At 29.4% G+C, this 16,160-nt stretch overlaps 2 protein-coding genes across 2 annotated transcripts; both read left to right on the top strand.

Moving 5' to 3' along the window:
- The first annotated feature begins 9,378 nt into the window (after positions 1-9,378).
- Positions 9,379-10,108, top strand: LOC112098088. The gene is made up of 2 exons (XM_024183698.1): positions 9,379-9,517; positions 9,600-10,108. Exons 1-2 carry the CDS (start codon positions 9,379-9,381, stop codon positions 10,106-10,108), a joined length of 648 nt encoding a protein of 215 aa, XP_024039466.1.
- A 2,234-nt stretch (positions 10,109-12,342) lies between these two features.
- Positions 12,343-13,489, top strand: LOC18042835 (ankyrin repeat-containing protein NPR4). Its single transcript, XM_024183699.1, has 2 exons — positions 12,343-12,777; positions 12,899-13,489. The coding sequence occupies exons 1-2, from the start codon at positions 12,343-12,345 to the stop codon at positions 13,487-13,489; spliced, it is 1,026 nt and encodes a 341-aa protein (XP_024039467.1).
- The last annotated feature ends 2,671 nt before the right edge of the window (positions 13,490-16,160 follow it).

Genomic DNA, 16,160 nt, shown 5'->3' on the forward strand with positions numbered 1-16,160 from the left:
ACTAGACTCGCCATAAGATGCCATCTCTATAAATAATGGACTTACAAAAGTTTAATAATAAATTTGTTTCTATTTTTATTTTTAAAACTTCTTTTTTAATAAATGTAATTTTTTATTGTTGCTTTTATTAAATATTTTTTTCCCAAAGCACAAGAAAAAAAAAAGCTTTCTAAGCACATTTTGTCTGAAAATTCAATAAAATTATTCTTTCCTTCATGTGATTCAATTATATAAAATGTTACTACAATAATGAAAATATATTTACGTCAAGGTTTGACAACAAAGAAAAAAAGTGACAATGTACTACAATCACCTTCACTCTAAAAATGTGTGTTTTGTACTTAATTTATAATAAAGAAAGACACCTACACCCTCAAAATTTGGAAAAATGGTCATGTAAACCTTTAAGTTTTTAATAAGTAACACCAAGACCTCTTTTTGACTTTAATATACTTTGGTTCTATTAATTAAAAAAATAGACTCCAATATTTTATAATAAATAGAAATATAGTATTAAAATAAATGTAACAATATATACATTTTAAATATTTCAACATTTAAAAAAATATTTTAATACTTTAAAGTCTTATATTATATTAGACTAAATTTTATAATAAATAGAAAGATAATATTAAAATAAAGGAGCAATTACCATTATTCAGTAATCGTTTCTAATTTTCTATGTCAATCTTATATTACATTTTGTTCTTATACTTTTTTAAAAAATGAAATTGTTTTTCTTTTACAAATGATAGTGTTGTGTTTTTTTCTCTGAAAGGGGTGGTTCTTAGTTGGCCTTTGAATTTTTAACTTCAGAATACTAGAATCGTTAGGTGACGTAAAATATTCAAAGGCCAACTAACAAACACCCCTTTCAGAGAAAAAAAATATAAATAAACAAAAAGAAAACACGAAACAATAATTTGAAAAAGAAAAATAATTTCATTAAAAAAAAAGAACATTCGACCTCGCGATTCCTGAAATTTTTTTGTCACGCTGTTTAATGTTTACCAGTCAACAGTTGATAGGTGCTAAGAAATTATCTCTATTACTATTATTAGATTGTTGAATGTTTGGATGTGGCCGCAAGGATTCTCCCATGTACCTTACTTTTTTGCACTTTATTGATTTCATCAATTTTCTAAATTAATCGTTGGATCTCACATTAACAATATTTTTTTTTTATATGCAATCTTTCAAAAGTACAACAACTAGCGAAATAAATGACATTTTTTTATATGCAATCTTTAATACAATATAAAAATATAAAGGACAAAATTGTAAATGCAAAACCATGGGGATTTATCCCAAAAAGAGAAATTTGAGTGGTACCAATAGTATAAAGTGCTATGCAGGTTGGGGCCCAATTCGGGCCCAGTGTGCTCTCAGCTTCTTCCTTACGTTGCGTGTCTAAGAATGGATTCGGAAAAACCTTTGGACAAATGTGGTAACTAATGTGGTACTTAATGGATGATAGATTATTAATTTTAGTTATAAATTAATTATTTAATAAATAGCAACACATAACAATTGAGACTTAAGTTGGAACTCAATTATTAGTTCTCAATCATTATTATTTTCTAAAAGGTGTTCTGGAAAATAATTAATGAAAATGAAATTACGTTTCATTTTTTCACATTTTATTTTTAGAATAAAAAAAGGATGTTCGAAATCAGTTTTCAAAGGGTATTTAAAATTGAAAATAATATACATAAAAAGATATAAATAAAGAGTCATTTTCTTATATGGACGTCTGCAATTTTTTAAAATGTGAATTCGGCTTAACACCAGATTGTGTTATAATTAATTGAACAAATAATGATAAAATCACTATAGTACCATGTGGTGTTAAGATCGATTCATATTAAAAAAATGAAGACATCTGCACTTGAGAATAATTACTGAAGTATAATTACTTTGTTTTAGAAGAAGAGAAACTTCATTAATCATAGGGCAAATTGGCAATCATTACACAACAAGCGACTTTGGGCACAAATACAAATAAAAAAACTCCAATATTCAAACTAAAGATGGCAAAAAATTATGGGTCTGGCTTAGATCTGCAAAGATGTGGAAGATCCAGATTAAATTTAGATCCGTTTACTAAAAAATGCGGATATGAATAATAAAATTGAAATCTGTGTGGATCCGAATGCAAATTCATTTGGAAAATTGGATATTTAGATCCATATTATTTTTTAATTAAATTATTTATTAAATTAAAATTAAATTAAAAAAATATACAAGTTAAAGGAAAAAATTAATAGGATTAATTAAAAAACATATAAGTTAAATTAAATTAAAAATATATCTGGATTCGCATCATTGTATATGGATTTGTGGTGCTTTAATAATTTTATTTGTGGATTTGTGGTGGTGTTAGACTTGGATTTATATTATTCTTAATGTTTGATTTATGTTGTGGTATTTTTATTTGTGGATTTATGGTGTAGTTGTAAGTTATACTAGATATTGAATTGTTGATTGTTGAATTACAAATGAATTTTATTTGATTTTATAAGTTAAATTTGTTGAATTTTAAATTATATTTGAAAATTTAGTATTATATGGATCCAGAAGTCCCATCCCGTACTCCGCACGGGTATTACCTGTATTTGGATCTACATATTTTTTTCTCGATCCGGATGTGGATGTAGATATCAAATATTTATATGGATCCAAATCTGGATGTAATATATCGAGAACCGAATCCGGATACGAATTTGCCGTCCCTAATTCATACCATCAAACCGCTTGTAAAGTTAAACATATGCCTAAGATATAGGACACATTCTATTCATTTAAGAGTCCTCCTAAGTCCTAACTGAAAAGAAATACTGTAAATGAAGTTCTTATTCAAATGGAAAACAGAAATGTCCTTAATACATGTAAAGGCAACACACATAATTACTACTATTTAAGATCTCAATGGAAATCCTAGATCTAAAATCCGATGACTTTATTTAATGACAAAAAACCAACAAAATAAAAAAGTAATTTTACAAAATGAAAAAAAAAACACACATTAAAGCCACCCTACAGAACATTTCGCCAATGTGTCTACATGGAAAAAAAAAAAAATCGCCACATGACCCTCAAAACCTCCGTGCACCACCAACGACTAAACTCATATGTAATATCTCAATTTAAGCACAAGAATGACACCAGAGGTCATCGGAAAAATAAAAAAACGAGGTCATCGGGGGGAAAAAAAAAACTTGAAAAGCAAATGAAAAAAAAAACAAAAAAAGAACAAAAAAAAAAACCAAAGCTGGTAAAATTTTTTAAAATTGGCCAAGGTTATCGAAAATATTATGATTTCATAAGTGATAATTATTACACTAATCGGCCTTTGGTCCAGTGGAAGAGTACTTATATTCAAGTTCTCATAAAAGTATTATGAAAAGCTTCTTTCCTTCCTCAATTTTTGATATAATTAAGTGAAAATAATCATTTCCCTTATGAAATTTGAGTGGACGTCTCTCAAATATTAGTGAGACTTAAAATCTGGACAATACTTCATAATAATTAATATAAACTAGTCATAGTAGTAGTTTAGTTTATAAATATCTGTAATACTTTAATGTAAATATCAGTTATAGTCCAATTGTAATATCAGTGGATTATTTTTCCTCTTATGCTCTTTAAATTTCATTAGATTTCCTTTTATCTCAGTTGGGAAATTCTTTTAAATTTGTTAACATAGATGTTCTCACCTAGTTTTGAGTACTTTTGTGTTCTACATGGGTGTTTGGAGATTCAAGTTGCGAGTTGTTAATGTAGTTTCTTATCTAACACATGAATTCTTCTCAAAAACGCAATAATTGACTACTTCAAACCTTTTATTATTTAATTTAATTAATTATTATTATTTTGTGGAAATGTCTTCATTCTTATCCGTAAGCATGTTTCTAGACTGTATAAACTAGTTTATCTTTATCATGCAAAAGCCCTTTGATTATGTCAATGCACCGATTTTTTTTTATTTAAGCCACCGCATATCAAAGAAAGGCATGTTAGTCCACACAGATGTTATATATATATAATCCACAATTTTAGACTTTTTTAAAGTTTGTGTAAAATTTTTCTCAAACTTTAATAACGCTCGGGATCCTGAATCAAATGAGCATCAAATATATATATATATATATATATATATATATATATATATATATTGTAAGTATTTAATGGCGACATCCTCATTTTCAAAAAGTCAGGATACCACTAATTAATAAAAAAAATATCATTTTTAATGTGTTGAAATATATATATATATATATATATATATTTTTTTTTAAAAATTTAATATTATTTTAACTAAAGACGTCTATATTAAAGAAATACTATATATTTGCACTTACTAATGAGGACTTCCACAAGTTATTCAAGTACGTGAAGTTAATTGTGTGGGATTTTGTCGAGCGGATTAATGCAGATTCAAATTAAAAAAATGCACGGCAGTATAAATATAATAATGAAAGGAACTGTATTTTAAATAAAAAGAATGATTGTGATGGAGATGGAATGAAAGGAACTGCATTTTAAATAAAAAGAATTCCTTTATAAATTAAAAATTAAGGAATTACGAAGACAAAAGGATATTGGACGTGCATGCCAAACCAACAACTAAAGACAAGAGTAGGCGCCGACGGGGAACATTTGTTTTTAAAATTTGGATCCGGACTTTTAAAAATTTTGTACTAGGTGTACTAATAATGCCGCGGTTGTTATTAGGCTAATAAATAAATAAATTTAGTGTCATCTAGTAAATTTAGTGAAATCTCTAGTTGATGCAGTGAAATCTCATCTTAGAAATAAGAGATTGTAGATTTGAACTATACTTACATAATTGAAAAAAAAAATTGAATTACCATTAGACTAAATAGTAATAGAAAGACAATTCACTATTAATCCGATTCTGTATTGATGATTTTATAAAATAAAGGATGTGATTGTTAAGGAGCGCATATGTGATTAAATTTTAACTTTATAGTTGCAAACAGGCCAATCATAATGCTGCTGCCTTAGATTTATCCATTACATAAAGGATTGATTGCATATATTGCCTGAAGTTTAATAGGAGCACATTTCACTATGTAGAATTTAAAAATAGTAGATACTCAATATCCCTGGAATTTATTTATTTTTAAGTGAAATTTTTACTGTATCTCTGTACGTTACGCCATAATTCAATTCACCCAACAATAATTGAAAAACATCATCGCATCCCTTTCCAATATTATTTTTTTGTTAACTTTAATTGGCTAAAGGGTAAAATGGACTTTTTGTATAATATTACGAATATTTATAATTTAAAAGTAAGATAAATTAGAAAAAAGACATTTTCATCAAATATTTCAGATCAGTTGTCAAACTGTAACCCAAACTGTAATATAATCTAAATTCAACAGATGAAGCTCAAATTCGTTCCCATAATGGAGATTCCCCATTCTTCATAATTAAATTAACAAAGCCAGCATGCGGCTACTGCTGCTGTGCAAGGAAGCCACACCTACGAGGGCTTCGCAAAAAGATTAGCCTACACGTGATGGGGTATTAAGAATATTCCACATCTGTTGAAAATAGTCACTAAGCTAATAATATAAGTTTGAGGCAACGTTTAACTCTTGAGCTAACTTTTAAATATGAATTAGGTTTATGAGTTTCTATATGGTATTAGAACTATACTTAGGCACAAATAGACTCACTTTACCTTACCATGCAATAAAGACCAGATAAAAGTACCAGTTTTTACATGACAAAAAGTGTTAATAACTATCTCATATTAGCTGAGAATAGTTATTCAATTAATAATACAAATTTGAGGTAATCTTTAACTCTTGAACTAATTTTCATATATGACTTAGCCTCATATGCTACGGTTGCACTTATGGTGCTATTGTTGCCACGCAAGTAAGGCGAGCCACTATTACTCCATGAGCATAACGACGGTTGCTGCTCTTCCTAACAGTTGTCGTTGCTATGAAGAACTTTGCAATTTGTGGTTAATTTGACGATTTCTAGTCAATTAGGGCTAGTGTTTGGCAATTTCTCCTAATTTAAATTTTTTATGAGTAATGCGAATTTTTTTAATTTCCTACTTTTTACAAATTTTCATTTTTTATGAATAATGTGAATATTTTTTGTTTTATAGTTTTTACAAATTTCTATTTTTATGAATAATCTTAATATTCCTAAATTTTAAATTTTTGACAATTACACATTTATCCTTATTATAATGTAAAATTTGAATTTTTAAGGTAAAAGTTTTACACATAAATATGAATGTTTAAGAGCAAAATGGTTTTTTTATTGGTGAAAGCTAGTCAACTATTGAAGTAAACTTTAATTGTTAGGGGGTGCAACCATGTCTTCAATTACACTGTGAGTAAATCAAATTATGTCGTGATTTGCGAGGTAAAGTGAAATTCCTCCTTTTCTTTATTACAAGATTTAAGAAACTAAATAGATCCATAGGAAAAACTATTTTACAACTTATAGCTACTTCAAAAAATAAAAGATTATTAAAAGATTATTATCCACGAGCTAGCTCTCTCTCTCTTCTGCCACTGCCAACTGGCACCTGCTCCCTAGATATTATTATTAACAAATGACATAAAATATTAACTAATGATTCTTTTTTTTTTTCATTCTTCGGGCAAAATAATAATATTTTAGGGTTTGCGCTAATTGTGTATTTTTACCAAATTAGGCATATGATATCCCTCACATTTAAAAAATATATAAACTAAATGTACTTTTACCAAATTTCAGGAGTAACTTCTAAACATATGGAAGTGACTCAGTTCGAATCATAAAAAAAGTAAAAAGATAAAAAATTAATTTTCACTCTATCTACAAAAATTATTGTACACAATCGCTGGTTAGGCTAATTGTAATTAAAAAAAAAAAATTCACAGTGGCTGGGTACTTGTAGTTACTAATTACTCCTAAACAAACGCCTAACGAGATATGATTAATTCAGAATTTTACATAAATTTCATCTGTTAAAGACTTGTCATATTCGATCAAAATGTCCCGTTGAATTTTATCATTTTTCTGATAGGAGTCGTATGAACAATCGGAAGATCAAGATCATAATAAGGAAAAAAAAAAAAAAGCTATCAAACGAAGATAGAATCCTAGAATTAACCAAAATCAAGACCAATATTACATACATATAATCATAGCCATTATGATCTGCAAATCTGGTAACTAAATCTTACCCATTATACAATGCAAATATGGCGAAATAATCCATATAATAATTGTATTTGATTATTTTTCTTTATTATATTTAGTTAATAGAGCAACATGTGAGAGTGATTGTACAGTAAAAATCTCTGCAAAATAATTATATTGGGACTATACAAAACCTACTAAATTAAAGAAGTATCAATTAATTGATAAATTAATAATTTATTAATGTATAAAGTATATATACAATTCAATGAACAAACATTTTAATCAACTAAAAATTCATTGTATTTTACCAATTTAATCAATTAAACGTGAATTAATCCACTCAATATAAAATAAATTAACAAAAAAATTAAAATTTATAAGTTTCAAATTTGAACCTCTAAAAGCAAAAGTAAAATTAGAGATGAGATATAATTATATTTAAATTCAAGAAAAAACAAGTAACAATGGAGTCATTTTTTAATAAAATATCCAGGGATGACTTTAAGTATAGGCGAACAAGGCAGTCGCCTGAGGCCTAATATTTTTTTAATACCTCATTTTTTGAATATTTTCTTAAAAATTCTCTAATTAATAAAGATCTTTTTTTGAATTATGTATTATAGAAAAGTTTATTAGACATCTTTATACTTAACAATTATGCTACAACTAAGAATTTTTTTAAAATATAAAATCAATATTTGGTAATTTTAATGTTAAAGAGATATAATTAATAATATTGTTTAACCATTAAATCATTCATTATTAGTCTTTCCAAGAAAAAAATTTAAATTTTTTACCTTTTCAGTTTCCTAGAAAAAAATTAATTCTTTTTCTTTTAATATTCCTTTTAATTTATATTAAAACCTTGTAATATAACAAATTAGTAAACATAAAATTTCCTGCTCCTTTTTTAACAAAAAAAATTATTACATTCATTGGTTCATTTAAAAAAGAAAAAGTAGTTTCTTAAAATAAAAAATCCATATATATTATTTGATAATCAATTCATCATCTCAACATTTTATGTGCTATCATTCTAAACATTCTATTTGAAAATAATATTGTTCTTATTTATTTGTTTGTTTATTTTTGTAATAATTTTTCTGGAAGTAAAAAAGATATCTTCGTGGCTATTTTTTAAGTTTTGTTTTTGAAATTTTTTAAGATCGTTTTTATTACTCTTAAAATTCGAGAATTAAAGGTGGAATGAATTTTTGAGTCTTTTTATTGAAATTGTAAAATAAAAAAAGGCCTTACAAAAAAAATTCCCTTAAAGCGCCATATGCTCTAGAGCCAACGCTGAAAATATCATAACAATTATAGTTATAATTTCAAAAAATTATTAATTTATGATATGAATGGGACCACAGAATATTTTTAGAAAAATTACTATCTTAGTAATTTTGATAAATTACTAAGTTATTCATTTGGCCCAAGTCGAGACAGCAAAAGATATTAAATTATGAAATATTAAATTATAAAGGTTTTATTATATTTTGTTTATCTAATTCTTCACTTTCCACTTAATTCTTGTCATATGTACAACACATTTTTATATAGATAGAGACGGTGCAAACATTTGGAGCACCTGTAAAATTCTCTCAATCTTGAGTAGAAAACTGAAATAAAATTAAAAATTAAAAAGCAGTGGAGGAGAGGGTACACGCCTACACGAGATGGGATGGGGAGAAAAGGGCGTCCAAGGTAACTGTGCCTATATATAGTGAGCACGGAAAGTACTTGGACAGTTGAGTACATTAATCATAAATCAAGTATTACTTCTAGTGGAGTTGATTTGGTGACCATATCGCTATTGTAAGGTTTCTACAATTAAACCTCTTCTTCAAGCATCTCTGCTTGGTTTTTATTTTTTTTTTTCAACTACTGAAGAATTATCACTCTGAAGTCCATTTATACGTATGTTTGTATGCACTGGATTTAGTTCATTTTTACATACTGGGACTGGAAATCAAGTAACGCTGAGCTAATTAATTAACTTAAGTACAAGTAATGTAAATGGAATTAAGTCAGACTCGAGGTATTTTTATTTTCACATGATGGCCTGAACTATGAAATCAAATGCATAAATTGTTTGTTAATAAGTATTTGCAAGATGAAGTTCAATACGTATATATTCAGTTCATGTAACGAGAATAGACATGTATATATATATATATTTGCAGTTCAGGTGAAATGGCTAAAAGGGATTTCAGTTCGAACCCTTGTTCGGAAGTGGGAGGTTCGTTTTCAATACAAGTGTCAGAATTTGTTGAGAGCGAGAAAAGTTCATTAACTCGAGTACTTAAGCAGCCTTCTCTTCACTTGCTTTCTGGTAAGAATGAGATAACCTTTAATTTTTTTTTTTAATTTAGGTTACATAAAATTCAACTTTTATAAGTTCAAAATTTTAACAGGGAAAAAGAGAAAACTATGCTGCAGTGAACGTTTACTGCTTTATAAGGCTGCACTAAAAGGAGAGATGAAGGAAATTGAAGGTTTATTTGAAAAGGATTATCGATCAATAATATGTGCGGCCATTACAGAGGGACATCAAACTGTTCTTCATGTAGCAACAGGAGCAAAACAAACTAGTTTTGTTCAGCAATTGCTGACTTTTATGGATCCAGAAGACTTGATGCTTCAGGACGAAAATGGGAACACAGCTTTTTGTTTTGCTGCTGCTGTAGGAGCTGTAGATATTGCTAATTTAATGCTTAAAAAGAATCCGAGTCTGCTGGGAATCCGAGGCAGTAAAAATATGCCACCGCTCTACTTTGCTGCTTTGTTTGGACAAACGGATACAGCATCATTTTTATTCCATAAAAGTGAAAAGGAACTGCCAACTGAGGACCGGAAAGTTATATTCATTACAAGTGTCGACACTGGTTTGTACGGTAAGTACCAAGACATATTCAAGCGATAAATTTCCATCTTTTAAATGTATAGCATGCCGAAGTAAAGCTTTAACTTTGGTAGTAAGTAGCATTTTTTTAAGGTTCAAGTGTTGAGTTCAAGTTTTAATAGGTGCATGAGTTACATTAATAACAAGTGTCCTCAATTTCATTATGCTTTAGTTTCGGGACATTAAAACAATAAATTCAAGAAGATTTAGCCAGAAATTCTTTTCAGGCTGAGCTAAAGAAACTTCACTTTATTCTAATTTCTATTCCTTTCGAAAGGTCTTTATTATAACATATATTTGAATAAAAGAAATTGCTAAAAAAAATTCGAATAACATTTCATTGTGATATGTAAGAAAAATATGTATAATGAACACAAATATAATTAAGCGCTATCAAAGTTGCCCTCAACAACACTTTAGAGTATAAAAATGAAAAGATTTTGGGAGTTATGATTGAAATAATCAAAATAAAAACAATAACAAAACTCTCAAGTAAGTGCATTAAATATTAAGCTTTGAATGAATTTGAAAAATATCCTGTAATGTAAGCCCTAATTCTTTTTTTTAAGTACTAAAAGTAAAAAATATTAAAATGTATGCTAAATTCTTTGGCTTTTACAAATTTTTGTACATGAGAGAAGAAAGAGGAAAATAAAGATTAAGAAATTAGGAAATGGATGTTGGGTCTGCCTCCAAGGGCGTGGTCGGGTCGGTAACAGCATGAAGTTTGTAGCCATTGACCACCCGGGTTCGATCTTTGGGATAATAAGGAGGAAAAATATATAAAAAAAAAAACTATTTGGGCTTTACCCACCCCTTACTTTTTTTTTTAAATAAAAGGATGTTGGGTCCTAAAATTACAATAACAAAACCTCTAATAAATTTTGTAATAATTGAAAATCAAAGATAATTGTGTAAGTAGCTATAATTTGAAAAAGAGGGAGGTGAACTAATTTTGAAAACAATTCAAACTTGTGTGTGAGGTTTTGTAAATTCGTAAATATATTAGTGGTAAAATTGGTAATAGCTGATAACTTTAGTGGCTTTAACAAAAAAATTTCAAATATAGCCCGGCCTATCCTAGCCCACACTAACCTCTGCCTTGTTATGTACTTATCTTTCATATTAATGTTCCCACTTTTCTGTCTTGCTATTTATTTATAATTTATGTTAAGAGTAGTGCCAAAATTCTAAAATTTTATTCAAAAATTTCATATCAAATGATATAGCATTCATTAAGTGAATGGTGATCAGATAACACAATAAATTCACTTGAACCTTAAAAAAAAATCAACCACTCACTGAATGCTACATCACATTTCATATTATTTTTTATGAACATTAGAGATGTCTATGTCATTATTCTTTGTATTAGAGTAAAGGGTATATTTAGTTGATGGGGATAATGAGAAAAAATAAAGGGAAATAGACAAGGAATAATAATTCATTTGTTTAATTAGCGAAAAGTGACCTAATGCAAGAATTTAATTTTTCCACTCATGACTCATGGTTAGGAAACTTAATTCCTTCCCGTTGTCGTGTTTAACTTAATTCCTTCCCGTTGTCGCGTTTAACTCTCTAATATTGTCCTTTTAAAATTTTTAATTCTGATAATATAAAAATAGCAATGAAAGAACAAGAAGTTAGTCTGTCACTGGCGAGTTACATTGTTTATATTGCTGATATCATAGTAACCAAAATTTTGTGTATCGAAAGCAAGGATTGCAGTTTTAATATATTTATAGAATTTATGGGGAATTTGTAGTGTAAGTAAATCGTAGAGATTGCATAAATAAGATTTTCTATATTGCAATATATATACTTTGGCACTTTCGGGTTTCGGATAAAATTAATTCGGGTGCATTGGCCAGATCTGGCGTTGAAATTGTTGAAGAATGACAGACAACTAGCTCTAACTCATCATGTGAAACATGGAACGGCCTTGCATATGTTGGCTCGAAATCCTTTTCCATTTGCTGGCAGAGGTGGAGGACTACTGAAAAGGCTTATTAACTCAAGTAATTAACCCTATTTGTTGATACTCCTTATAGTATTTTTTATTTTTAAATTATTTTTTAAACAAATTAATTATTTAACCCCTATTTTCTCACTACCTTGAGTAGTAAATCAAAGAAAGCTGCTTTAAAGTTACTCGGTCGAGCCCATGTCGCATGTATATAGTAGTAGTAGTTTTTTTTTTTTTTTTTTAACTATCGATTCCTAATCACTTGTTTCTCACCTTAGTCCTAGGAATAATGAAGTGCAGTCGAAATATTGAGCTGATGAATAATCAAGCCCTTGAACTAGTCAAATGTCTGTGGAAAGAAATAAATAGACAACAAGATGTGGATGTTGCGGAAGTGATCAGAAAACCTACAAACTTATTGCTCGATGCAGCTGAAGTGGGGAACTTTCGGTTCTTGGCTGAGCTCATTGGCTCTTATCCTGATTTTGTTCATGAATTAGATGAAAATGGTCGCAGCATATTTCACATTGCCATTTTGAATCGTCATATGAATGTATTCAATCTAATCTACGAGCAAGGCTTCAATAAGCAGCTTTTAGCAACCTATTTAGATAGCTGTGGAAATAACATACTGCATCTGGCTGCAAAATATCGATCTCCAAGTCCATACAGAACCGTGTCTGGTGCAGCTCTAGAAATGCAAAGAGAGTTACTAATATATAAGGTAAAAAATAAAAATAAAAATTCATTTCCCAGTTTCTTTATTTTCCTATGATATTCGAAGCTAGCCTTTTGAAGATTCAATGCAAGTTATTATTTTTAATAATATTATTTTATAATGGCAGGAGGTTGAAATGATCGTGCAACCTTCTTACAGAGAAATGAAAAATTATGATGGAAAAACACCTAGAGAATTATTCACTGTGGAGCATTTGGAGTTGTTGAGAAGAGAAGAACAATGGATGAAGAACAGAGCTAGTGCAAGCATAATTGTTGCAACACTTGTGGCTACAATGGCATTTGCAGCAGCCTTCATTGTGCCGGGAGGTAAGGATGATAAAACAGGACTACCCATTCATCTTAGAGAGAATTGGTTTCAGGTTTTTGCAATATCAGATGCAATCGCATTCTCCTGCTCTGTAATCTCCGTAGCTTTCTTTTTGTCCATCCTCACATCGCAATTTGCAGAAGATGATTTTCTCAGGTCGTTACCGCTTAAGCTGCTGGGTGGACTTTCGGTGCTCTTCGTGTCTATTGTATTCGTGTTGGTAGCTTTTTTCTCAACCCTTTTCTTAGCTTATGATCATGGAGTAAATTGGATCGTTGTGCCTTCGGGCCTAGTTTCATTCGTGCCAACGGTTGTAATTGCTCTGCTTCAGGTTCCTGTTTTGAAGGATATATTTTGTTCAACATGTTGTCCTAGTTTAGCCATGTAACCTATCTTTGTTAGAAAAGTCGAACCTGTAAACTAATGTGAATGAAGTAGTGGAGTTTTAATTTCCATTATACAATGTTCATTAAGTTGTTTGTCCTTGGTGCAATTTTCTTTCTCTTTTTTTTTTTGTTTTTCGAGTTGAACTATTTGCATCTCCTTAAAAATTTGTTAAAACTCCAGTTGTATATTTATATTTTCACCCATAATTGAAATTACCTAGAAAGACATTAAAGGAAAAAAAAATCGCTCATAATTTGATTTGAGTGAAGACTCCTTGCTATCAAAAAAGAAAAAAAGAAAAGAAAAAAATGGGAACGAAGACTCCGTACAGCTGAAAACTCTGAAGAATTTGCAGTAAGGATTTTTAAAACTGTGAGCACCGCCATAAGGTTTAGGTAAAGAGTTTCCAGTAACTCTATGTGAATGTGAGCTTGGACCCACCATCGCTGAACTATTAGAGTGGTGCATAGGACTCTTTAAAGATTGTTTCTACTGGAATTACAAAAAAAAAAAATTACAGGAGTTTAGTTCGAGTAAGAAGTCTACCGTCACTGGGGATTGATGATATTTTTTTTTATTAATTAGGTTTATTTTGAGAATCAATGGGGTGTCATAAAATCATATAATTATTTTTATAATATTTTAATGGAGTTCATTGAGAAAAAGGGTTAATTGGGAAAAAGGGTTTTGAGAGTTGTCTAGGAGGGTGTTAATAATTCCACCACTACAACAAAAATGCCTTTTACGGAGGGAAGAAATCCCTAGGCAATACACGATTTCCCTCGCTAATTACTATTTCCTAGGGAAATTTTCCATCGGCGTCCGTTGTGAAAACGCTTGTCGTTAAAGGCGCAAATCCCACAAGCCCTCCGGAAAATTATTTTTTACCAAGGGAAACGTTCCTCGGTAATATGAAAAAGATTCGTCGGTATAATTTTTAGGACGATGAGATAAAAATATTTCCTAGGGAAGATTTTATCGGTAATAGTTTATTGCCGAAAAAAAATTTTGTGGGTAACCCTATTAGTTCGTCGTAAAATAGTATACCTACAAGTTCTAATTTCTCAGTAATGAGCACAAAAACCGTAAGTTATATATGTACTAACGAGGGAATTTTTCCCTCAGCAATAAGACTAAATTCGTAGATGCAGTTGTTAGCTAGAAATTTTTTTTCCTCAGTAAATAAAATATTTCCAAGGGAATTTTGACGTCAATGGAAATACATTCTCGTCAAACCTAAATACCAACGAATTTTGTTGATTGATCGCCCTCGGCATTAAGTGATTGGAGATATACATTAATCCCTTGGAAATTATTGTTTTCCCTTAGAAATGTAATTTCATGATGTTGAGGTAAATATTAAATGATTTTTAAAAATAGATTATTTATTTCCTTTGTCATTCATTAAGCCATTCATACTTAAATTGGATAAGAATGTACCTAAATTTGATGGAAATCATAATAGTATTAACACAATCATCTAAAGTTGTTTAGTCATTGTTCAACCATATACAAAATGATTCATCTTCATCAGCTGTTGTCAGGATTAATTAACAAAAAGTTACATTGCATATTCTTACTTCTTCAACATTCCATCAAGTATTTGAATCATCACTTGCAATTTGTTCTTCATCTTCATCTTCTCCAATATTATCCTGCATAATTTTAAAACCATATTTTGTTACTCTACAATAATTAAAGAAAGAAAAACACATTAACATGACTCAATTATAGCTTTTCAAATTTGGGATTTAAAAGTAATATGAGGCATCTATTTAATTTGGGATTTGAAACCTCATGGCACTGTTTAACTTCATAGACAAGGTCACACATGTATTGAAACCATATCTAATGGACAAACTGAAAACAAAGACCAAATTGCAACAAGAGCACCCAGTTGATTGATAGGGTGAAAGAGAAAGAGGGGGTTGTTAACTCTAATCGGTACAAGTTTCTTATAAGCGTTCCTAAGCTTTGTTGCGTGCATTCCTTTTTCAATCCCAACATTGCATAAAATTCACCACTTTTTTCTTCTCCATTAGCTATTCTTGATACTTCTATCATAAACTAGACCAAACCGATCCAAAAACACAATCTTTTTCCTTTTGTTGTCGACAAACACAGCTGAGAAGCCAAAAGCACAAAAAAGAAATCACGTAGGCTTTTATGTTGTTAAATAACACAAATATCAAGCCTATAGCTTTGGCTTAGCTTTCAGACTTGAACTACATTTTTGTGAAATACATGGAACCTTAACATTAGCTGTCATGTGTCGGAGAAGAGAAGAAGGATGAAATTGGAACAAACAGAAAATTAATATCTCTATTTCTTTCCTTTAGCTTTTTGTTCTCCCCCACCCCTGCTGTAAACTAAGGCTAGAGAACTCTCTAGAAACCAGCCATTTATATATAACATTTTTTTATCAGCCATTGTTCACTTAGTGTATTTGCAAACTTCCATTTACCATGCACATATGTTAAAAATAAATCAAGTCACATATATTCCCTCAAATATGCGTTTCCCACCTTTTTCAACCATCAATCTTTAATAACATTATGAAAATATCATTATCAACAAGAATACCATAGTCTGGCAATTATTATCAAGGGCCCTTGAAAGTAAAGCAACAATACTAAAGTAGATTCATGACAACAATACTTATTAAGATGTTT

This window comes from Citrus clementina, unplaced genomic scaffold (genome assembly GCF_000493195.1).
Source record: "Citrus clementina cultivar Clemenules unplaced genomic scaffold, Citrus_clementina_v1.0 scaffold_5, whole genome shotgun sequence".
Lineage (NCBI taxonomy): Eukaryota > Viridiplantae > Streptophyta > Magnoliopsida > Sapindales > Rutaceae > Citrus > Citrus x clementina.

Coding starts and splice junctions, on each gene's coding strand:
- LOC18042835 (XM_024183699.1), top strand. CDS start 12,343: ATGAAGTGCAGTCGAAATATTGAGCTGATGAATAATCAAGCCCTTGAA. Junction 12,778..12,898: donor GAGAGTTACTAATATATAAG/GTAAAAAATAAA, acceptor TTATAATGGCAG/GAGGTTGAAATGATCGTGCA.
- LOC112098088 (XM_024183698.1), top strand. CDS start 9,379: ATGGCTAAAAGGGATTTCAGTTCGAACCCTTGTTCGGAAGTGGGAGGT. Junction 9,518..9,599: donor TTCTCTTCACTTGCTTTCTG/GTAAGAATGAGA, acceptor AAATTTTAACAG/GGAAAAAGAGAAAACTATGC.